The 23667-nt window shown below is 44.0% G+C and overlaps 2 protein-coding genes across 5 annotated transcripts in view; one reads left to right on the top strand and one right to left on the bottom strand.

Annotated features, from left to right (window-relative positions):
- Positions 1–23667, bottom strand: part of LOC139609779 (von Willebrand factor D and EGF domain-containing protein) — a 26152-nt gene continuing 2485 nt past the window's right edge. Inside the window, exons 2-33 of one of the 2 annotated variants that reach the window (XM_071464747.1) lie at positions 21704–21888; positions 21222–21450; positions 20760–20825; positions 20418–20650; positions 18915–19004; positions 18631–18772; positions 17898–18115; positions 16860–16933; positions 16401–16677; positions 15988–16190; positions 14949–15859; positions 14663–14799; positions 14422–14583; positions 14215–14319; positions 12903–13017; positions 11294–11565; positions 10833–11052; positions 10524–10661; positions 8179–8667; positions 7545–7715; positions 6396–6754; positions 5770–6277; positions 5114–5209; positions 4886–4981; positions 4587–4682; positions 4302–4397; positions 4121–4216; positions 3899–3994; positions 3445–3540; positions 2037–2132; positions 1641–1738; positions 1–1014 (exon numbers count right to left, since the gene is read on the bottom strand). In XM_071464747.1, coding sequence (XP_071320848.1) covers positions 994–1014; positions 1641–1738; positions 2037–2132; positions 3445–3540; positions 3899–3994; positions 4121–4216; positions 4302–4397; positions 4587–4682; positions 4886–4981; positions 5114–5209; positions 5770–6277; positions 6396–6754; positions 7545–7715; positions 8179–8667; positions 10524–10661; positions 10833–11052; positions 11294–11565; positions 12903–13017; positions 14215–14319; positions 14422–14583; positions 14663–14799; positions 14949–15859; positions 15988–16190; positions 16401–16677; positions 16860–16933; positions 17898–18115; positions 18631–18772; positions 18915–19004; positions 20418–20650; positions 20760–20825; positions 21222–21450; positions 21704–21888 — 6191 coding nt within the window. In that variant the 3' untranslated portion in view covers positions 1–993. Of the gene's footprint in view, positions 1015–1640; positions 1739–2036; positions 2133–3444; positions 3541–3898; positions 3995–4120; positions 4217–4301; positions 4398–4586; positions 4683–4885; positions 4982–5113; positions 5210–5769; positions 6281–6395; positions 6755–7544; positions 7716–8178; positions 8668–10523; positions 10662–10832; positions 11053–11293; positions 11566–12902; positions 13018–14214; positions 14320–14421; positions 14584–14662; positions 14800–14948; positions 15860–15987; positions 16191–16400; positions 16678–16859; positions 16934–17897; positions 18116–18630; positions 18773–18914; positions 19005–20417; positions 20651–20759; positions 20826–21221; positions 21451–21703; positions 21889–23667 lie in introns of both variants that reach the window. The other variant, XM_071464746.1, reaches the window with a different exon arrangement.
- Positions 12915–23667, top strand: part of kynu (kynureninase) — a 22638-nt gene continuing 11885 nt past the window's right edge. For 2 of the 3 annotated variants that reach the window (XM_071464754.1, XM_071464752.1), the window contains exon 1: positions 18779–18796. The gene's annotated coding sequence lies outside the window, so the exon portion shown is untranslated. Of the gene's footprint in view, positions 13051–18778; positions 18797–23667 lie in introns of those variants that run through there. The other variant, XM_071464753.1, reaches the window with a different exon arrangement.

The following is a 23667-nucleotide window of genomic DNA, read 5'->3' on the forward strand; positions in this document are numbered from 1 at the left end:
TCAGTACCTTAATAAGATCTTTATTTGTTTTCTTACAAAACAACCAATAAACAATGCTTTAATAAGAAATAACATAGATTACACAGTTATTAAGATATATACAACAAGAAATATACGACAGTATAAAACAGCCAAATAAATAAATACTCATACAGAGGTTTGGGTTTGTAGTGTGGAACCTGAACATGACGGCATTTACAGTGAAAAAAAGCTTCAAATTGTTCATTGTTCTTCATGATGAATGAAGTATCAGCTGATCAATCCAGTATGACAACAAATAAATCACACATTTATATTTCATATGTATAATATTTGACAGAAATAAGAAATCTGCCTTCTATAGGCTGAATGTGTTGTAATGCTGGAATAGTAAATGGTGACATTCAGGTTATGATTTCCTATGAAGCATAACAATAAGTCAGCATCTCACTATCTTAGCTTAGCACAAACACTGGAAGCAGGGGTAAACTGTTAGCCTCATTTTGTGACAAATTTTAAAACCATGTTCTTGCAGTTGGGCAGTATTGGAATTGACAAGTGTTTCCATCTTAATATTCAGTTTACATGCACTTGAAAAAACAGTTTACTCTTATACACCACTTATATATATTTCTACCTGGCATCACTTGCTGCAACTTGAGATGCAGGACAAACACAGAAATGATAGATTGTTAAGAAATACTGCACAAAATCTTGTGTTTAGATTTGGATTTTTTTGGTTGCTATCAAGTTGTCAAAATATTAGTTTTCCCCTGTTTCTAGTTGAGGTGCAGAGCTTGGCCCTGTGCTGGACACACAGATGAAACTGACCTTTGGACTCAGACTTTACTCTGCTTGCTTTACAAAGAATTTGGGTGATTTCCTGGAGTTTGAAGTTCGCAGTGACCCTCAGACGCTCTGTTTTTTTCTTTTGATGTTGCTCTGTGTTGATGGTTCTGGATGACCTGAAGGGTTTATCAGCACTGATTGGTGTTTGCTGGTTGTAAGCGGGTCTCAGCCATGGGCAATAGGGAGCTAAAAAAACAAGAATATGATGTCTTAGAATGACAGACACAGATCCACATGGCAAGGAGTAGGATGCAGAAATGAAAAACACAGCAGGTGTAAGAACTTTGACACATTTTTTTCTTTTTCTTTCAGAAATTCACAGATGTAACTGCTCCAGTGAAAAAAAGGTTCGATCTAAAACAGAAGGACAACCCAGTGCAAGGGTTAAAGTTTTTTATCTGGATGCACAGGGAAGCTGAATCAGCATGTTTGCACAGATAAATGGGCTCACATCTAGAACAAACTGCTACACTTTGCTTTGATCGCTGCAGAGTTCACAGACACAGTGTTATCACTGTGCATTCTTCCCCACTGTCCTGCAACACATCATCATCTGTAACAATGGTCAATTCATGGATGCATTTTCATGTGCTTTCAGTTTTCTTTATATGCAGATCTTCTGACTCACAGGTGTGTGAATCTCAGACCAGCTGGGAAAAACATCCTTCATATAACTACTTCAGGGCTGCTGTTGGAAACCATGCAAGAATCCAGGAAAGGAGGCAGGTTGAGTTTTTAAAGGTATAGAAGTCATTGAAAAGTCCAGTTTTCAATCAGAGGTATGACTGGAAACCCTGATGTGTCTTACTTACCCTCCTGGAGCAAAGAGAACCTGAGTATCCGCTCCGGCAGGCGCAGACGTTAGGTTGGACACATCGACTGCCGTACAGACACTTCTGTTCACAAAGAGCTGAGAAATCACGGAAAATCACAGAAAAAACAATAGATCAGAGAGTAAACACAGTTTAGTGTAATAATGTGAGTGAGCCAGGACACTTTCTTTCATTCTGAAACCAAATTTAGCCCAGTTTTAACTTAGAGAAGTGTCAGGACCTGCAAATCTGTCATCCCAGTCTGGGCCCAGCCAATTAGAAACCAGGATATTTCACAGCCATGACATAATTTTCAGCTTAGCTTAGCAAATGGCGCGGTCACTCTCATCTTTTTTGATGTACAGTAGTTTCCAGAAGTGGTGTTGTAATACTCACGGATCTGGCACAGCATGCCCTGCCACCCCGGTGCGCAGTGGCAGGTGTTGGGACCCACGCACTCCCCTCCATTCAAACACTTCTGCAGACAGCTGGCTGGGAGGCAACACAACACGTCAACATGAACGTATCTTTGTCATTTTATTAGGAAAACATTCAGGACTGACACATCCGTCTAATCTTTTTTAACCACTAGATCCGTGATGGTCCTTTCAGCACAGGTTTGATTGTCCAGTTCCTCTTTTTTTAAATTCAGTTTTCTTTCTTCTTTATTCACCTGTAGGCATGGGTGTAGTCAGTCGTGAGGTCAGTGGCTACTGAACAAAAATAAAACAACAGTAGCAACAGTGGAGGAGCAGGAGACAAAAACAGGACGGTGAAACCAAATGTTGCAGAACACTGATATAATCAGCGGCACAGCAGGTGTGGAGACTTTCCAGAAGCTTCATGATCGTCGACAGGCCATCCTGAGTGGCTGGTGTCAAGGTGTGAACTGATGGAGGAGGTCGAGGCTACCAGTATGCATCCTTCAAAATAAAAGCTTCAGATTTGAGCTTTAACAGACTATCTCTGCTCTCTGTGGTTCAGCCCCTTCTCAGAGTCTCGCTGAGAAGTCTGAAGGTCGGCCACATAAAACACTGCAGACACTGGAACTGATGGTTCCCATATGTGAAGCATCTTCTGTGGAAGCATCTGCCAGCAGAGCCTGGAGGGTTCAGACGGTGTCACCACACCTGCCTCTGCTTCAGGCTGGTGAGTTTTACACCAACAACTTATCATGGTGAAAATCCAGATTCCTGGTCGGTTTCTGATATGAAAACCATTCTGAGGTAGTGACGTATGTTTTGAGTCTTAACACAGCATCTTTTTAATACCACAGATTAGTTAATCAACAGAAAAATGACAAATGTTAGCAATTAATTATTTAAGAGGCTCATCAAGAAAACATTCTCTGATTTCAGCTTCTCTTTTTCTCTGTTTTATGTCAGTCCGTTGACTGGATTTGGGTTTTGCGCCGTCTGTCAGACAGAACAACTACTTCAAACATGTTGTCTTAAGGTGGGCACTTGTCATATTGTTTTTATGTTTTATGGACTATACAGTGAATCAGTTAATTCTAAATTGGTTGTTAATAACATTAATTGTCAGTTGCCAAATTCAAATATTGCAATTGTACTTCTTTCAAGATATTTTAGTAACGTTATTTTGGTTTTCCTTGTTCTATTACTTGATAATCTTATCTTTTTTTATTTGACCTCCCCTTGTGAGTTTTCTGTTTCTGCTTGTGAGGTTGTTTGTCAGCTAGATGGTTTTGGGACACGCTGGCTTCACGCTAAACAAACAAGTTTAGATTTTAGTGTAGATTTTGGGATGACAGGCCATTTGATTCCTGTATTACGACACTTACGTTTATCACATCTCCTCCCTCGCCAGCCTGACGGACAATCGCAAACATCTGGACCAACACATCTGCCGCCGTTCATACACATGGGCTCACACACACCTGGACATGGAGAACGAGAGAAATAATTCAAAGTTTATAGTTTGATGTCATCTGAAGGAATGAATTTTTTTTTGTCTAGATCATCATTTCTTCTTCTCAGATGTAATGTGAAGAATTTTAGGCAACACACTGTTTGTAAATTTAAAATGGAGGAACTTGAGGAGGAAGAACAGATTGGAGGAGAGTGAACTGTGAGATGAGAAAGAAGGAGAAAGGACACTGAATGACGAGGATATAGTGGGAAATGTTCGAGAACAGAGACAGAAGATAATAAGAGAAACAGGAGTGTGAGGGAAGGAGTGCCAGACAAAAACAATGAGGGGAGAAATGATGAGGTGAAAGCTGGAGAAAGACAGACTTTTCTCGCAGCGTCTCCCGATGTATCCCTGCGGACAGGAGCAGATGTTGTTCCTGATACAGACACCACCATTTTTACAGGGAGGACTGCAGACAGCTGTAGGAGGAAAACAAAACTTTCTGAAATACTGATACAAAGAGATTTGGACTGACTCTTCACAACCTCAGGTTTTGCAAATTAAGCTTGAATTGCTGTTTAAGTAAACTGAAGCTGTTGATTTACCGTTCTGACACTGTGCTCCGTAGAAACCATGAGGACACTCACAGACATTTGGCCGGACACATGAACCTCCGTTCAGACAGACGGGAGAGCAGAGAGCTTGAGGAGAGAGAGGGGAGACCATCGACACTTGGGGGTCAGTACACACACACAAAATACACACACACACAAAACACACACTCACCAGTTTCACAGGATGGTCCAGTCCAGGCTGGCAGACACATGCACTCATCTGGAGACACACACTCGCCTCCATTGTGACAATGGCGGCTACACACCACTATATTAAACAGAAAAATAATATATATCACATTCATGATGCTGAGAACATTCACTTTTTTTAATGGGAAAAATGAAGCAAAACAAAAATCTACTAATGATAAACAGCTCAACCATAGATCATCTGTCTCTGGGTTGTGACTTTAGTCACCAAATAAATATGGAATCAAGAAAGTGGCTGTGAACTCACTGGTCTCACATCGAGGTCCGACAAACCCGTAAGGACAGGAACAAGTCTGCGTTCCCACACAGGTGCCTCCGTTTTCACACGGTAACCTGCACAGAGCTGCAGAGATGGATTACACTCAGTTTGATTATTTAGAATAGTTCATTTCTTAATCTTAATTATTGTGAATGAAGTAATTTCTAATTTCTTTCTTTCTGGACGATGCACACACATTTATTGACAGATATATTTATTGATGGTAAAAAAAAAACTAAAGAGATCTGTGACTGGAAACAGCTGGGAGCCTGGGAAGCGAGCCTTACCTTCCTGACAAGCTTCTCCATGAAAACCTCTCAGACACTGACACACACCCGGAGCAATGCACACACCCCCGTTCATACACTCCGGATCACAGATTGCTAAGAAAAGATGGGAATACAAAACTCAACAAAGGAAAACCAGAGTACCCAAAACAATAAATACAATCAGTACATTCAGAAATGTCCAGAAAAGCTAAAATAATGGTAAACATGAGCTGTTGATTTGTTTACCTGTCTGACAATCGATTCCAGTGTAGCCCGGTTTGCAGCGGCACGTATTTGGTGCAGCACACACCATGTTCCTGCCACATGTGTGCCTGCAAACAGCTGAAAACACACACAGGAGGTGCCATCGCAACGATAAACACGGTTACATCTTTTTAATAGATCTTTGTCTGACCTGTGACAGTACACAAAGGTCAAGGCAATCATCTGCTTCTTACTTTGTGATTTCCTGTTGGTGCAATCACCAGCTGGCACCAGCAAACTTGAACAAAGATGGCTGTGGATGGTTGTTCTTTGTGTACAGATGTGATATGCCTGATTGGTGCAAATACTGATCTTACTAAGCAGAGTGGGGATTGATCTTAATGTGACCGATCCACGTACCACAACAATCCCTGGCTTCACTACCTTATATCAAAGTGTTCCCGCTGAGTTCCACACAGTGAGGAATATAGAGATTATATCTGGGAGAGAGAGAGGACCCGTGTTGGATCCATACTCTGTATTGGAGTTGGTGTTAGGAGAAAAAAAGTTGGAAGTAGCCAAATTGCTAATAACAGCAGCCATAGAAAGTGTATGACTGACCTTGTTCAAGTTGCAGTTATAAGAAATTTGCTAAAGGTGTAAATAATTCTGCACATTTCTGGTGCATGGAGTTGTACCTCGACAGGCTCGTCCATCACCAGTATATCCTACAGGACACCTCCCACAGCTGAAACCCCCATCGACGGCTGGCTCACACTGGACACCAGGGAAGCATGGCAGGTCCGCACAGGTGGTCACCTGTTTGTTGGCTGTCGTAGCACTTATCAGCCCCGGTTGGACAGAGGTACCTCTCTGAAGAGGGGAGCTGAAGACCACCTTGCCTGGTGTAGTGAAGGTTAAAGCAGGGACCACCTGCGGCATCTCTGAGCCTTCGGCTCCGGGCTCAGCCTCGTCTCCATCGGCTGAGAACTCCGACTCAGACAGAGAGTAGGACAGAGCGGTGAGGGCCGCTGTAAGGGGGAGGGCAGGTCTCGGAGGGGTCCATGGTTTAGCCTGGGTGGATGCCAGGTGGTGGAGCTGAGGCTCGGTTGTCTGTTTGGACTGTGTCACTTCATGAGACTGAGTGGAGAGTTGAGGAGGGGGAGTTACCTTCAGAGGTGTGGCACCTGTCAGTGCTGCTTCAGACTGCTGGGAGATGAGCAAGAGAAGAAAGGACGTCAGTGTCCTCACACACGCTTCCTTTATGAATCCTGACTCATGGCTTTCATCAAGAGGATGCATAGTGCAGAAATGGTAGACTCACCTTGGACACAGTCACATGAGGGACTTTAAACTCTCTGGAGGCAGTGGTGCTTGTTCTCGTGTATGTCCTGGCCCTTTGGCGGATGCTTTGAGTGTTTGCAGTGACATGGAGGGGGCTCACTGATGCATCTCTGGAAGCAGTGACCGCTTCTCTCCTCCCAGTGCCACCTCCCCTGCCTGATGCGGGAACCTGACGTGGCGCATTATCTTGTTTTGGTCTTGTGACGGACAAAGACAGGTGTTTGATACCGTGTCTGGCGGGCAGGTTGGGCAGGTGGAGCTGGGAGACTTTGCTGCCACTTCCGTGTGGGGATCGGCTGGTCTTGCCTACTGTCTGCTGCTGAGGGAGGTGATTGGATGCTGAGGAAAGACAGGAGGTGGCATCAGTGCTTTTGGTAAATCTCTGCAGTTGTTGTCCAGTCATAACTTAGCCGTTAGGAACAACAGGTCTATCAAGCTTTAAATTTTCCCACATGCTAAATCAATGTGTTTGAGGCTCTAGTTAAAGCAACGAGAGAAGAGAAATCTGCTAAAATAATACTGTGTTATAATAGCAGGAAACTTTTACTGGCATTGATTTGAACCAGTTTGAGGCTGACAGACTCATCTGCACAAACACTCTGTTCCGCTTTGTCTCTTTCCAGACAAACATGATCCACAGTAAAGGGATTTAAGTTGGAATGAAACTGTCTCTTCTGAGCTGTTAGGACCCCCCCCTCCCTCCCCTTGTGAGAAAATAACATTAAGCTATCTTCTGTTGAGGCTTTGCGGCCGGGTGCTGACTCAAAAAGCGAAGCACCAGAGGTGGCTATTACATCCAGGCAGTCTGGTTACACTGATTTATCTGCTGCAATAAACGACATTCCTTCAAACCAAGAAAAACACATAAAACAACATCAGGGAAACCAAAACATCATAAAATCAAAACCAAAGGTCTTTAAAGTGGTCCACAATGTATGGAGCGACTTCACATTACTGCCTGAGGTTTTCATCAAATTCAGGATCTATTTTATCCCTAAACAACAGCACAGGAAGTGTCTTCAAGTTAAAAGCAAGAATAGGAAGTCTTGTATCATATTTATACATCCCTTGTAGTTCGTTGTCAATGATTTCAAAATGGTTCACTCACAAAAAGAAAAGAATCCCTCACCTGCCTTGGCGTTCTTCATACAGACACGTCCATTGCCGTAAAGGCCAGGCGGGCAGCGGCCACAGACGTAGCCGACATGTGGCGGCCTGCGGTTGATGCACTGAACCCCAGGGAAGCAGGGTCTGCTCGCACATGTAGCCGACACGTTGACAGCTGGAAACTGAACTGATCCTGGGAGACACAAACTGTGGTCACTGCTCTGTAAGAGCTGGATCGTTATCATAGCAGCCAAGTGGGGAGTGTGGCCCCCAGTGTCTTATGACGCTGAAGACCTACCAGCTCCAGATCCTCCTTGGTTTTACGGTTGCAATTTGCCCAGTAAATCAGTTTTATTTCTCCTGTATCACCCTTTTTTCTCTGTATTACTTTTACAAGATGAGAATTAATTTCTCTGACACATCATCGGTGCGATTTTTTTTAACTCCTGAAATCCAGATGTGTACACTGTACCTGTATTAGACTGTGTGTCTTGCTTCCAAATAAAAAAATTCTTTATAGTTTACACATCCTTGTTCACATATTTTTCTTTAAAAATACCAATAAGTGGGCTTTGTAGAGTGCACTATAACTCTGTAAAACTTTAAATATATCTGGATAACAGAATACAGTTGGTAAAGATCAACGTTGGACTAACCTGAAGCTGGTCTGCTTTTTCCTGATGGCTGGGCCACAGTGGATGTCTTGACAATAGTGTTACTGATTCTGGGTTGATCAGGCTTGACTTGGTCCGATGTAATTCCTGAGATGTTCTTAAAAGTGTCTGTGTTAGACCTGGATGGGTTGCGGTTAATTCCTTGAGTTTTTCTCCAAGCATCTGTCTTTGTTTGGGAGACACCTGATGTAACTGCTGGGATGCTCTTGTTGGTTTCCACCCTGGTCAGGGTTGGTTTTGGGCTAATTCCTGGAGTCTTTCTCCAAGTGGTGGTCTTAGCTTGTGATCGGCCTGGGTCAATTCTTGGAATTGTCTTCCCCACCTCAGCCCTTGTCTGTGGGGAGCTACCACTTGAGGTCTTCTGGAAAGTGTCTGTCTTTATTTTGGGAGGTTGCAGCAGAACATCTGGTATCTTGTAGACAGTCGTATGAGGAGCAGATGTGGGAGCGATGGTAGCCGGCCTGACGACTGCTGGATGGAGGAAGACACACATTATGTTTTAGATTGTCATGTAATGCCTTGATCAGATGCTCTTTTCTGGAAGTATTTCATATTCAAATTCATCATCACCCACATGACACTGAACCAATAGCAAAGAGGTGAAGTGAGGTACAGTAAAAGAATAGGAGAAAATAAGCCTGGAAGGGTCAATATGTTGCCCAGCAAGAGCTGAGACTTTGAGATTGTGTAAAGATCTCAGCGAGGTGTGATCACCACCACTCACAGCCTATCAACACATTTACAAACCACAAACGTAGCAGGAACCACTCATGATGACAGACCACAGACATGGCAGCAGGTCAAACAAACCTGACTCTGATTTAAGCAAGAAATGTTGGCCAGGCTAATGCAGGATAAATCAAATACAACCACGAAAGATTACACGATCATGAAACATTTGAGTCCTCTTGTTTCATCATACCTTGGACTTCAGTTTATTGACTAGTTAAGGTTTTCATTTGTTTCTGTTGCTGTCTCTTCGAGACAGGGCTATACTGGAAAATATACTCGACTTATCTTGCTCCTTCTTGGCCTGGTCTTACAGCAGGAAACAGAAAAAGGGATCATCATGCATTACAGCGTGCTTTGGATACAGAACATTTAAGATTCAGGAACTTCATGGTGCGACCCTCCTGTGCAGCTCCCGATGGCCCCTGACACAAAGTTGTGTGTCTTTTGCACTGAACTGAATAAGGAGGTGAACCAAAGTCCCTCGGCTCAATAAGATCAGAGGACTGAGGAGTAAGGATCCAAGGATCTGTCCATAAAAGTGACAAACAACATGTCATTGACAGCAGGTTATGCTGTGTGTTCTGCTGTGGGCCAACTTTTCCATTAAGGACAATAAAGTCTGAAAGTGTTTGATTTTAACCCTGCTGAGATGCCAAGTTTTGAGTTCCTTTGTTTACTCAAAGGACACAAACACAATTGCATGAAAGCCACTACTCAAGTAACATTGAAATAGTCTTAATGTAAAAGCAAACAAAACCTGCCATGTATTACCAACTTTAAATACACCTGTGGCCCCAATGTGCTCAACACAACATGATTTCTCCAAAATGAGTCAACATTTTCAGAGTTTCCTAGGATGTTAAAACAAGTTCTGCAAGGATCTAGTGAGCAACTCCAAACAAACTCAAGTTAATTTGTTAAGATTTAATAAATGCAAATGATCAGGTTTGGGGGGAGGAGCTGGGGTATAAGGGTCTCATATTTATACAGTATGTATGCACTTTTATTTCATCACTGTACCTCTCTTAAATTGTTATTTTTGAAAAAGAAAAAACAACCTGATGAGAGTAAAGGTTTTTTTTTCTTTCAATAACTGACATTATCAATAGCTCTGAACAATAATTATCTTAATTTACTGCAATAAGAATAATGTCCGACAATGTCTGACAATGGACTTGCATCAGGAATACAGTAAAATATATCAACAATAATTTAAAGAAAGAATATGATGAAACGATTAGTCCAGGCTGACTTTTCTTACAGTGTAATTGTACCACTCGGTTCATTTCTGAAAGCCGAAGAGCATAAAATGTTCTCATTTCATTCTCATGATGTTTTGATTTTGTCTTATGATCTCTGGCCATCAGATCTCATGACTGGACACCAGATTTGGCAAACCTGCAACTGAATAACTCTCGTAAAAGAAAAAACCTGGCGTTTCTCCACAGCAACATATGGCAAGTGAGCAGGTAGGTTACTCAGTGCTTTGCTCAATGACAACCCGTACTTTGATAATACTCATAACTGTGGATGTGAATACCATCTCAGCATCTGTCCTGGCATAACACACCTGAAACATGTACAGTATGCCTTACCCATGCATTTCGTCCCATTTCCCACCATGCCTTTGGGGCAGGGGCCGCAGCCATAGGAGCCAAAGCTATTAAAGCACTGCACTCCTGGAAAACAGGGCTTTCTTTCACACTCATTGATGTCTTCCAGGCACGTTATACCTGCCAAAAACACACACACAAGAAACTGATTCAGTGATTGTAAAACATTACTATGATTGATTCTCTACAGCTGCAAAGCTGATGCCAGATCAGCCATGCAGACGTAAACAGAACCTGAATTTTTCAGGAATTACAGCACAGACAAATCCAACGACTGTTTTCAATTCTTACCTCTCAGGCCGGCAGGACACTCGCATCTGTACCCACTGGCTGTGTTGATGCACTTGCCGACTGTGCACGGAGCCGACAAACACTCGTCTATGTCCTCATCGCAGAGCTCACCCTGCCTACCCTCAGGACACACACACAGGTATTTCCCACTGCCGGCAGGGAAGTTGACATCTGTCACACATGTGCCTCCATTGTGACAGCCACACGGCACCACATCAATCTGTACCACAGATGGAAGAGAGACACTGCTGAGGTAGATCTGCTGCATGTTTAATATTTAGCAATCATTGTATCATCTTAAAATTAATAAGGATACTTTCATATGATCACGAAGCACCTGCTCCCACTTATCTAGCAGAAGTGTCAGTGTCTCTTAAAGTAAAAACCACAGTCAGCTGCGGCAGAGGCTGTTATTAGTCGTCCTCATAGATAATGAAGCGCCCATGACTTTACAACTGTACCTCCACAGTGAAGGTGCTCTGGGCATTGCACTCGTCGGACAGCATGAAGCGGAATGAGCGTCTCGACTGACGCGCCTTCTCCTCTGGAAGAACCGGGACCCTCCAGATAAGGAGACCGGCTGGGGATAGAACAGCCCCCCTTGGACCCTCTTCCAGCTGGAAGAGGAGCGCTGAGCCTTCAGGATCTGAGGCTGCAAACTGGAAGACAAAGTTCTCCCCAGCAAATGTTTGCAGGTTGCTTTGAGGTTGGTGGAAGGCCGGTGGCTTGTTGACTGCCAGAGGAGGAAAAAGTCAGGAGGGGGAAGTGCTGAAATATGTTAATGATGCAATTTATATGCAGTTACATTCCAAAATAGCACTGAGCTGAGCCTTTGTGTACAATTATCAGCTGCTTTTCAGGCATTTGGAACTAACTGCAATTTTCCCACCTTTTTATTTATTATTACATCTCCATCTACAGGCTTTTGTGTTTTGGTGACAGAATTTGTTTACTGTTGGTTTGACAAAAACATTCCACCAGGCTTTTCTTGGAAGAATTGTTGTAAACAAATGCATCCGTGGCTGAAGGGGTTTGCATCTCTTCTTTCCAACTGGAGCTCTCAACGGCCATCACCACGAGATCATTTAACATCCTCTAACTACTCAGCTCATGCTCTCACCACAGATGTTCAATACAAGGAAGTGACGGTAATCCCCTGCACAGCATGATGGTCTTATATTAAGAAACCAGCTAGAGAACACTTGCTGATTAATAAGATTACTGCTATTTCTGAATTTCCAGAAGGAACTACTGATAAATAAGCAAAAAGTCTGGCAGTGCAGTGAGATAATTCTTCTTGCATTCAACATAAATCAGCTTGTCCCAAGACTTTTGTCAATATTGTGTCCTTTTCTTGATACAGTCACTTTCATCTGTCCTATTTTGTCTGGTTACAGCAAACTGTACAAATGCAATGGGGAGAGGGGGGATTATCTCACCCCACTGCTTGAGGTTTCAAGGCCATTTATAGGTCATTTGTTGCTCCGCACAGCAATTAAAGCCTCACTATTACAACTGACTTGTGGTTTGTTGGGTGTAAGGAATGATGATTGTCAGTCTTGTGTTGCTGTGGAAATCAAACATGTGATTTACCCCCTCTTCTCCCTTCCCCTTGCTTTCAGAGTGGTTAAGCGACAGGTCAGGGCATGCTGGGAAATTTAAACCTCCGGTCCTTTGATCTGCTAATGGGGACAAACAGGACCACAGTTGGACAGCTACAGTGACAGACTCGCACGACTGCCACTGCACTAATACAGTAAGATAAATGCTGCTCTTCCCTGCTGTGAGTCATCATTAGTGGGCTGCAAGTGGAACAGAAAACACCTGCAAGCTTGTAGCCAATTTGTAACACAGAAAATGAGAAAGATTGTTGCAACAACTCATACAAATCAGTGATAGCACTGATCCAATATCTGCTGCTGTGGGGTTAAGGTCGGGGCTCTGTGCAGGCCAGTCAGGTACTTCCACATCAAACTAGAAACATCATTTCTTTATGTTTGGGGGGGTGAGGATGTAATGAAAAGATTGTTCTCTTTTCCTATGATCAGATACACACTAACTTGTTTGTACCTTGGTTCACAGACCAGGTGAATTGGGAGGTGTCTGGGTCACAGAGGAGGCAAGGGCTGCTGGGATTGGAGTCTCCCTCTGCAAAACACATCCCGTCGATGTTACATGTCCCCTCCTGGCCAACAGAAACAGAATACAACAGAAAAAGGTTTGTGGGTGTGCTCATATTTACAGCATAGTTCCTAGATGTTGACATCCAGAAATGACAACACTGTAAAACATATTTTTCCGAGCTGTTTGTTTTCCTTTTGCGGTTATCTCTGCCAGGTAAAGAACAGGAAATCAGCTCTAAATATACATCATCTGCTACATCTCTACTGAAGTTAATTCGATTTGATTCAGCTTTGGCAAGAACATGCAAATTTCTTGATGTCTGCAGCTGTTTGTACACGTGTGTGTGTTCACTCCAGTTGTTGGTAAGATTACATGTCTTTCTGTCTGCACTCCCATAAAAAGCAGTTCCAGTAACAACAGCACCCACTCTGTACCTGTTTTTTTAATGAATGTAAAGTTTTTAGTCAGCTGCTGCACGCTGAGATATCTTTGTGTCTCTGGTTTAATCATTCAGCCAGCTACACGTTGTTCACTGTGCAGATGCTGCACCCTTAACAGAGCATATAAAACACTTCACCACACTTTCCACTAAACACCCACTGTCTCCTAAATCTGTTTCCAGTATTCAAATAAAGAAACACCAGAGAGAGACCAAGTTCTCTGTTGCAATCAAGTGAAGGACGACTACACTACCTTGAAAAGTTTGGGTTTGTTGAAAGGTTGCACAAAGTGACCATCTGTTTGTTGTTTTTAAACCATGGGGATTATTTTTCCTTGCTTCAAGTTTCAAATGCTGCAAGTGTGTCTTTGTCCTGCCATCCTTTGTCCTTAATAAGTATGGGAGCACTTCCATGATTTTATGGCTCAGTTATGTTGAGCACACCCCAGAAAATATTATATTCTGAGCCTGTGACCTTGAACCTTGATAATAATGATGACAGGACCAAAACACACATGCAGTTATCAAGTCTTTAACAGACATTCATTTTCCTTATTTTCCTGCAGTCTCAGAATAATCACAGACCTACTAATTGCCAGAGCATTTTTGGGAGTACCCTCTACTTGAATTTAATAATAATGTAGTCATGAAAGGGTTTGTTTAATGTTTAATAAAGCAGTGGCATGAGACTCTGCCCAGAAAAAACACAAGTCAGTCAGATGGATCGCCGGTGAAATAATCACTTTTGTTTTCACTGCAGAGAAGATGAACAACTTGCACGGAGAAGAAGAACACCATTCACTTTAGAATGTGAGTTACCTTTAACTTACAGAGTCCTGAACGCGACGCCTCACACACCTGGCAAACCCCATCGTAGACTGTCAGCACCTTGGCCTGGCTGTACTGGGAGCCATCATTGGTCACCTGACAGAAGAAGGAGGAGATATTATAAACAGCATCCAACAAAATAGCCGTCAACTACCAAAATGCACTTTAATCACAGGTTAATATGAGAAGCAGCATTACCTTAATCTCCCAGCGTGCGTATGGTTTGTCATCTATCATGAAATCCTCTGTATTGACGGCAGTGTTGCTCAAAGATGGGACAGCACAGTCTAAAGCTTTGGAGCTGAGAAAGGTGGCCTTTGTTCTCTGTTTTTCCCCTGCAACCCAAACCCCGTTCATGTACTGTGGAGGCAGATGGACGCAATTTAGAGGAAAGAACACACACACATCTTCATCAGCATTTGACCTTGCCTTTCCTCACCTTCAGTCTTGTGGCATGACAGCTGAGGTCAGGAGAGTCAATGAAGCCGAGACCGAAGACTCGAACACTGCGACAATCAAAGGCTCGGATGTCACATAATCCACTGTTCTCCAAATCTGTTAACTCTACTGGCTGGCCTAGTAGAGGAGAGATTATTGTTCATTCATGAGTAAATTACAAGTCAACCAAAGAGAGGATATTAGTGATTTAAGCAGTTAATGCTTATAATCAGATCTGAAACCACTCTTAAGCATTAAGCTCACCAGAGAAATGCTTATATACTCACTGATGGCCAGGCTGCAGTCATAGAAGCTGTACCCAGCATAGCACTGGCAGCCCCACTCTGTACACTCCCCATTTCCATTGCAAAAGTTTGGGCAGCGCAGTGCCATCACCACCTCTCCAGATGCTCCTGGAGGACCTGCTCCCTCCAGAGCTCTCTGGGTCCGGTTTTCCAGTAACCGTCTCTCACACTCATTCTCCAGGTATGGCAGCAGTGCCTCCTCCCAGCCCAAATCATCTTTGAGCTGCAGGTCCAGGATGCAGAGATCCACTGCCTCTTCCAGGCGGCGTCCCAGCAGCCCCCGGCACACTGCGCCAACAGTGGAGTTGGCCAAAGCCATCTGGCACACCTCCAGAGCTTTGGCCGAGGTTAGGCCGCTTGGTGTGGGCCACTGGGGTTGCACCTTCGGTCGGGCCTCTGCCAGGTGGTCCTCAGGGAAAAAGTAAGCGAAATTCTCCAGATCAGCCTGACTGAGGCTTTGAGCAGCAAAGACAGGCTGGAATTCAAATGACACCTGTCTCCTCTGCCTATCAACGGAAAGCAGATGATCCTCCTTGAACTCACTGTCTAGTTCAAGATCACCATCGCTTTTTGGATTGTTCTCATGGTGAAACCGAATGTGCCTCCTCTCCAGAGGATGACTGTTAAAAGCAGACATATCCAGGATGCTTTCCTCTCTTTCTGGACTCTTGATGTATTCCACTGTCGTGTCCATAGAGGGGAACACAGATGTGTAATCCACATTATCGTAAGATACGCAGTCGGAGTGAGCGGAAGGATCATACAGGTTCCCCATCCCTCTGCCAGCATGATGAGAAGGGCTGTATTCTTTCTGGCAGTGACAGAAAGGCCTCCCGACCTCCTGTGTCGTCCCAGGAGGTGTCTTGTCAAATAAACTCTCACCTGGTGCTATCCTAGCACACACACAAAAGAAGGAAAAAACAAATGGCTTTATGGCTTGGTCTGCCATTTCAGTTGAATGCGCTCTTAACAAAGCAAAGTTTAAGTTTCAAGTGAAAAAAACATACAAATACAGACTGACCTCCAGTCCTCGATGAAGTGATGCAGGTCATCGGGGCCGTAGGAGCCACCATCAGGGCTGTGGAAATCATTGTTGCCATTGCGGTCGAAGGTGCCACAGAGACCTTGTGTGTTGCTGTAGTCAACGCTGGGTGCCCGCACAGACAGGCTCATCCCCCAGTCGCCAACATCGGCCCTAACAAAGGCCCCGGAGGGAAAGATCAACTACGAGAGGAGAGTTACATCCAGCAGCTAATTAACATAATCTCCTCATGTGGCAAAAGTAATTCTTAAAATGTACAACCTGAAAGAGCTGCGCATTCAAATTTAGAGATTCAAGCATAACAGGAGCCAATGTTGTTTCCTGGGAAACAAACAACATATCATGATGCTGTCAAGAAATCTGCACCAGTTTCAAAATGTTCGGATACCTACGGTGACCTTCTTCCCCTGGTGGGACTCCAGGACCCTGACCCGACTGCCCTCCTCATCACCGAGGTTCTTCAGGATAAGCTTTGGCCTGCTCTCCTGTGGCTGGCCATCGCACATGTCAAAGATGGCAACCTCATTCCCCTCTCGCACTGCAACACCACAGTTGCACGCAACAGCGTAGTGTCGGCTGCCACAGTCCCATTGACGAGAATGCACCTCAAACTCCCTGACGAGGCTCCGGTAAAGGACAAAGGTGCCAGTCTGGTGGTTTTCATAACGCCTACACATGGCATTTTCACAGAGGAACATTCAATTATGTCAGTATCTAAGTTATTCTGGTGCAAACTGAAACTCAACTAATTAAATCTGAGGAGTAGAACTATCTATCTATCGTAAGAACATTTTAAATGGATTTAAATGACCATATAACAACTGCTAGCAACCTATAAGGACGGAGTTTACCTGCCATCCAGTGTAATGACATGTGGGTCAGTCAGAGAGTAGCAGATGGAAGTAGGAACGTCCTGGACCGTGACCTGAGGGCAGAGGTCAGCAGAACAAAGATTAAGAAGGCCCCACCCTCTGACCCTCTGACCTTGGGCTTTGATGCTCTCACTAAACACAGATGGGAAAACTCCTCCGCACCCCTCTCAGAGACACAATGTCTGGAGGGCTGACATCATGTCTTACATAACGTGATAGCTTGTGTGGACACAACTAATGACCACTTAGAGGATCACTCCTCAAACATCATGTCAAACCATCAAACAGGCACACTTTAGTCCCTAAACCCCCACCCTCCCCTCCAACTTCATAAAGCACTGTATAATACTTACTTGCAATACTTAGATGATTATTATTATTATCACTCTTCTGTTATGCCTCATTTATTTCTGGATCTTGGTGTGCTCTCTCTAAAGAAATTCAGGATTCCCCTTCAGGAGAGTCCCCAAATGGGGACTGTGTCCTATGCATTTCTCATAACACAGGACTCTGATATTAAGAATCAATCCAACAAAATTACTTTTGGAACATCTATGAGAGCTCCTGGTTCTCCAGAGACCATTTTTATCTCATAAAAAAGCCTGAAAATCTAAAGTCCCTGTTGTGTCCTCAGGGACAGTTCTCTCAAAAGCTGCACAAATCCCAAAAAATCTCCTCAGGGGACACTGGGTAGTAAACTCCATGCAACTTTGATGCCTCAAATTCCAACTTTCCTGGACTTCTAGAACCACTGGAAGCCCCTCAGGGATGATGGGAATCTCCTGGAGTACTTGTCAGTCCTTCTCTAAAACCCTTAAAGGTCCCTAGTATACCCTCATCAATGGCTTGAAATTTTTCATGAACCATCAAATATCTCTTGAACCCCGTTATAGGTCAAAATCACAGTTTGTACATCACCTGATCTGTGGAACCTCTGCATGGACTGTACTGTTTTAAATTGGAAGGGAGATGAATCAAATTTTCCATGAACATCCAAGGAGTTTTACTACAACTCACTTTAAGGGATGTTGGGATGTAGCTCCTCCAGAGCCGTGGTGCACTGGGTCCAGGCACAGCACCAATCAGGCTCGGACGGTTCCCATCTCGTGTGAAATCAGTGACAGCGGTGACAAAAAACGTCACCCGACCACAGCTGCCATCACTGCAGGCATTAGGCTGGAGCTCCACCTGGCAGGCAGACAGCGCCACATTTGAGGCCTCATGTCCGAGACTGTCTGTTGATGTCAACACAGTGGTAAGTTAGTGTTAACGGACGGAACACAGCTGCCTGCAGAACTGTAATAAAGTCTCCCTGAGCTTTGATGTGATGATGTACAGGACAAGTTGGAGCATAACAGAAGAAGAATCCAAGCAGGAAAGAGGAGATTTTATGTTAACAGCAACAGGAAAAAAGATCAAGGACAGCAACCCGACCCTCTAATTGTCTTAAATAATTTAAATCATTATGTTGAGGCTCAACTGCTGTGTGCTGGCAATCTAAAAAATTTAAAACAGGCAGCCAATTAGGAGCCATTGTTTTGCTCTGATACATTAAAGGTCAAGGTGTAAACAAGCTCATGAAAAAAGATTTCTACATGAAGTAGCCTGTTCATCACCCACTGGAGTCTTTTCTGACTGTGACAATGCTTGCATTTTTCAGGGATGACAGCTTCTTAACGCCTGTGTGTGGCGTATTTGTTAACAAGGTAGGGTCCCTGCAGTTCACTAACAACACAGGCAAATATCTGACCTGGGTCGTGGACGCTCAGAGCCAAAGGGACTCCACACTGGTGGCCGTGGTCGGTGTTGTAACAGGGGATGGGCACTGTGCTGTGGATGGTCACCTCATGCTCCTCTCTGTTCTCTGCTAGTTGGAGTGAGTCTGGAGAAAACTGAGGGGGAAAAACAAGCCTCTGGTGAGTTCAGCACGTTTCAGTCCTTTCCTTTAATTCTCATTTTGCCATATTGTATAAATGAACACGACTTCTTATCCTGTTGTAACCTGGAGTTAAAACATAACACAAGAATGTATACCTTCAGTCCAGCATAGAAACTCTCACTTTCTTTTGGAGTAGATCTGGTGGTGCTGGAATTGGCTCTGACAGTGGACACACTGCAGGAGAACTGCAAGGAACAATAAATGTATAATAAGAGTTTCAATCCATCAATCAGAGAGTCATTCCTCAAAAACAATCCTGACACAAAGGTCAACTGTGGTTGTATTTTTAAACTTCAACATGGCTTTAAAGCTGAAGCTAACATAAATATCACATTAACTCAAAATTGTTCTTATGGATGGAACAATGTTTTTTTTGTGTAGCTGTGTTTAGACTATATTGTGTATTTGTGGAACAGAAACATTTTAATGCTCTCCAGAACTTCACGTGACCTGCTTTTGATTATATTTCCAAGTGAACCAGTGCATTAAATTCCTACAGTGTGATTGTTAGTCACGAGAAAGACTAACATGTGCGGCTGACACTGTATTTGTGATTTATCAAAACATATCCCTGTGTAGCCCACAGTGCAGCGCTTCTCTGATCCACAGCTCTAAGAGCACTAACATTTAACTCACTCTCAGGGTAAAAGAAAAAAAATGGAGATGACCTGTGACCCAACTCAGCTGCAGTATCAACATGTTTTCAAGATGGCCCCGTGAGCGAGCCCAGCCCTCTGCAACATGTTCCAGACACAACTAATACAAGCCTGGTGTCCAAATATGGCAGCACAGTGGTCCACAGCTGTAAGGGGGCGAAAAGTGAGAGTGACATCACCTCTAATAACCTAGTGTTTCATGACAACAACACAGCTTCAACTGTGTCAACGAGCCCGTCTATTGATGCTGAATTAGTGCATTGCAGCTGCTTGACTTGTCGCTGTTGTTTCCCATCAGCTGTTGGATTTTTGTTATTTCTTGGGTTTCTTCCTTGTTTCCCTGAGGCAGTTCCTCTCCTTACTGCTAAATGCTGCGGTCAAAGAAGCGGTCTGATAGTCCTAACACAACAAGCCAACTTTAAACATCACGTGCTTACAGAAGCTGACAGATCAAATGCTTTGTATCACCTCATATCTTCTGGTGAAAGACTACAGCGATGGCCGTCTGACTGCTGACATGCACGTACAATCTGTGGCTGTCTCCTTGAGTGAGAGCAGCAAATCCTCCGGTGCAAGTGCCAATTAGTCAAGAAAACAGCGTAAACAAGAAAGAAGTTGCTTCATTGTATACGTGTGTATCTGTCCATATAAAAATAACTTCCCTAGAATTTATTGTGAAGATTTGAATTGAGAGGTTTAAATGGGAAGCATGTGGAGCGAGGCTTTTCCAACCTGCAACTGATTTAACGTGCCCACCCTCCTCTTGCCTTTTCTTAATGGGATATGACACACATTGCCTCTTAGCTTTTGCTTTGCAAGGTTGAACCCAGGCAAAAAGAGGTCAGCATGATCCATGGCTTACGTTGCCCGCTTGAGGGGTCAATCCTCCACATGTGCCTCCCCTCCCCCACAACTTTCAGCACACCGTCTGGCAGGAATTACCGTTTCTCCGAGCCTGAAGTGAACGCCATCCATCTCCACCAGAGAGAAGGGCTTCAGTGTGGATTCCTGCCTGATCTCAGCCTTCATGCTCTGGCCGATGTGTCTGGCCCAAACCACCTGGAAACCCAGTGGCTGGCTCCAGGGCGGTGGGATGAAGGAGCACCTCAGGTGGACACTGTGGCCAATCAGCTCTGGAGTGATCACCGGCCGGGAGGGCAGGGATGGGACGGCAACTGAAAACAGAGAATTGGGCAATCATCAGTGGAGGACCACATGACGTTGAAAAATTCAACTTGTTTCTAACAAGCCACTTAACACTTGGCGTGGTGATTTGAGTCTTACCTTTACATCGGCCGTTGACCTCCACCTCACCTGGTGGGCAAAGTCTTGGTCCCGAATCAGGAGCAACTAAAACATGACAAATATTTCTTAATTACTGGGCTATAAAAAGATTTGTGCCATGGAAGAAACCACTGAGCAGCTTCATCAACTGATATAATTGAAAGCTCTAGAAAAAGCAGGCAGTGGACCTTGAATTGCAATTTCCCACTTCAGATAAATAGATATTCCTGGTGAAACATTTGGTGTCTCTACTTGATATGCTTGACGTCTTCTCTGTTGTGACCGTTTTGAGCTCTTAAGATTCATTTTTCCTGTTAAGGTGATAACAGGTGACATTAACAGGCTAAAACACCTATGTTAAAAGTACAGCTGCAAAATATTCCATACTGGCCACAGCTTCTTGTGATGAACAGTGTATTCCAGCCAGTATATAATAACAAATTGCCCGTCCAGTGTGGTCACCTTTAGCGCAGTATCCCATGCACCCCTGCGTGGGCTGCAGGTAGTAGACCAGGAACTCGCCACAGTTCCGCACCGTGACGGGGATGCGGAAGAGGCAGCAGTCTTTGGCGCTGCCGTGGAAGAACTGCCAGGTGGCACAGGCAGAGAGCTGGCGGACCTCACCGGGCCGTGGCAGGGAGGAGTCCTTCAGTGACAGCCACACTGGAGCCTGTGTACCACAGCGGTTCATCTATGGAGGATGGGGCATCGATAGAAACAGTCATTACCTGCAGGAAGGGGGTGATTATACCCTCCAGCTGGGCTGAAGTTGCTTATTACACCTACTGGATGCTAGATGTTTGCACAGGCAGAGGATATTCAGGGATGTAAGATTTTTTAAAACTCATTTTGTGTAAGTAGTCAGAGAGGAGACACAGAGGAGAAAGTGGAACAAACAAGTGGAACAGTATGAACAGAACTCTCCTGCTGTTTCGATGTCTTACCTCAACGCAGGTGGTTGGCATCTCTGCCGGCTTATTGTTGATCCTGAATCTGTACCAGCCCGGCGATAGTGAGTGATCACAGATCAGATCCTGGATGGCAGTGTTCTGGATCTCTGTGGAGTCAAAGTCAACGCTCCGGTAGGGATTATGCAAAGTCTGATGGCCTCCTGGGTGACACTCTGGAGCTGAGAGCAAGAAGGACAAACAGTGAACTCCAAGGCTAAACACACTGAAACCAAGACAATGTGGAAAGTTAAAATGCTTAAAACAGCCCGTATTATTTTTTATTCATTTGCTGCTTTTCTTCACACAAATATTCAGCAGATGTTAATGTGACCCTGCAGCAAAACTCTCTCATGATTTTCCACTTCTGGAGAAGTTTAATCTTTTTGGATCTGCTCCTTCTCTGAATAATCAATATGTCTAACTAAAATCTCTTCCTCTCACTTTGTTCACAAGTTGAATCAAGAGGAAATGAAAACTGAAGAATCTCAGGTTATTATTAGATTGTGTCCTTATCTTTGACAGAGTACTGCTGTGCACAGGACAGGTCTAAAGAGACGTTACAGAGATAGACAAAACAAAATCAACTCATTTTGTGGAGGGAAATAGATAAAAGTCAGATGTTCTTGGCCTGAAAATGTTTCTCTCTCTATGTTCTGTAGGGAAATGACTTCATTTAAACTTGAGAGCAAAAGTTTATTCTTGGTCTTTGAGGAACTATGAACTATCAACTCAAGGTCCACTTAAGAGTGTTTTCCAGGACTATCTATCATGGCCTTCCTCAGCAGATGGAGTTTTAATGGTGTTGACTCTTGTCATCACCTGATATAAGTATGCAACTTATTTCAGGTGATGGTACATGAGGAGGTATCATAACCCATATCCTGCTATAAACTACATATGCTAATGAAGACTGTGGTCTCCAGTTGAAAGCTCTGGAAAAAGCTGGTAGGTGAACTGTTTGGTCAAACCTAAAACAAACTGACACTGAGGTCAATCATGGAACATATTTTTATCATCGAGCATATTTCATTGATGTAGATTAGAAGTCATGGCTGGACCTCCACGTTTGCCAACACATCGCAGATGGAGATGAAAAACCCCAAGGATCTGCAGGACTGCCCGTAACCCTCCAAAAATGAATGATTTGATGCTGAGGGACTTCAACTTCACTTTCAATGTGGACAGTAAGAAAAGGCGACAAAATGTGTATGTTTGCTCTTTGAAGTGTCAGTTGGCGTTAAGAAGGTTAGTTGGAAAGATCATTTCACCCCCAGAGGTTATCTAAATTGCTAAGAATAACAGACATTCCTGTGAGCCTCTCACCTCTCTAAACTCGCCCCGGGAAGGACGCTAAAGCCAATGGCGCATGAGAACACTGCCTGCAGCTGGGGGCTGAAACAACCGGGGAAATTACTTGAGCAGAACATCCAGTTTTCCACACTAGCACACTCTCAAAAGCTCTACGTCTGTGAAGTGAAACGGGTCAAAGTCATCAACAGAGACCTTTCCTCACAAACCTAAACAAAAAGAACAAATTGTTCTTTCACTTGCAGAGGACAAAACCTGTTCCCTTTCCTCTGTTTGAGTTTGATGGTGGTGGCTGAGTAGAGTGAGGGAAAACAAACATTGAGGGTATTTAGGATGTCTTGAGACTGTCAAAGCCTTGAATGGACAGGGCGAAGTTACAGCCAGTGATCTCAAGCCTAAACAAGGTCTTACAGGCTGGTCTTGATGTTGACAGCCCTTTGAAAGCAAATGCTCTTGTTTACATCGTCGCCTGTCTGCGTGTACACCTCGTCTGGAAGCTCCGCTGACAAGACTGGAGGTCACAGGTTGTCCAAACAGCCAGGTTTTCAGGGAGGAGGACAATCGGCGAGACTTTGGCTGCTGGCTAAACTGTTCCAATTGGCGGCTTAATGAGTTTACAGAGCCCCAGGGGAGGGGGGTGGTGAGCTAAT

The sequence above is a fragment of the Trachinotus anak genome, unplaced genomic scaffold (assembly GCF_046630095.1).
Source record: "Trachinotus anak isolate AG129_WGS33_773 ecotype Australia unplaced genomic scaffold, CSIRO_AGI_Tana_v1 ptg000026l, whole genome shotgun sequence".
NCBI classification, from domain to species: Eukaryota; Metazoa; Chordata; class Actinopteri; order Carangiformes; family Carangidae; genus Trachinotus; species Trachinotus anak.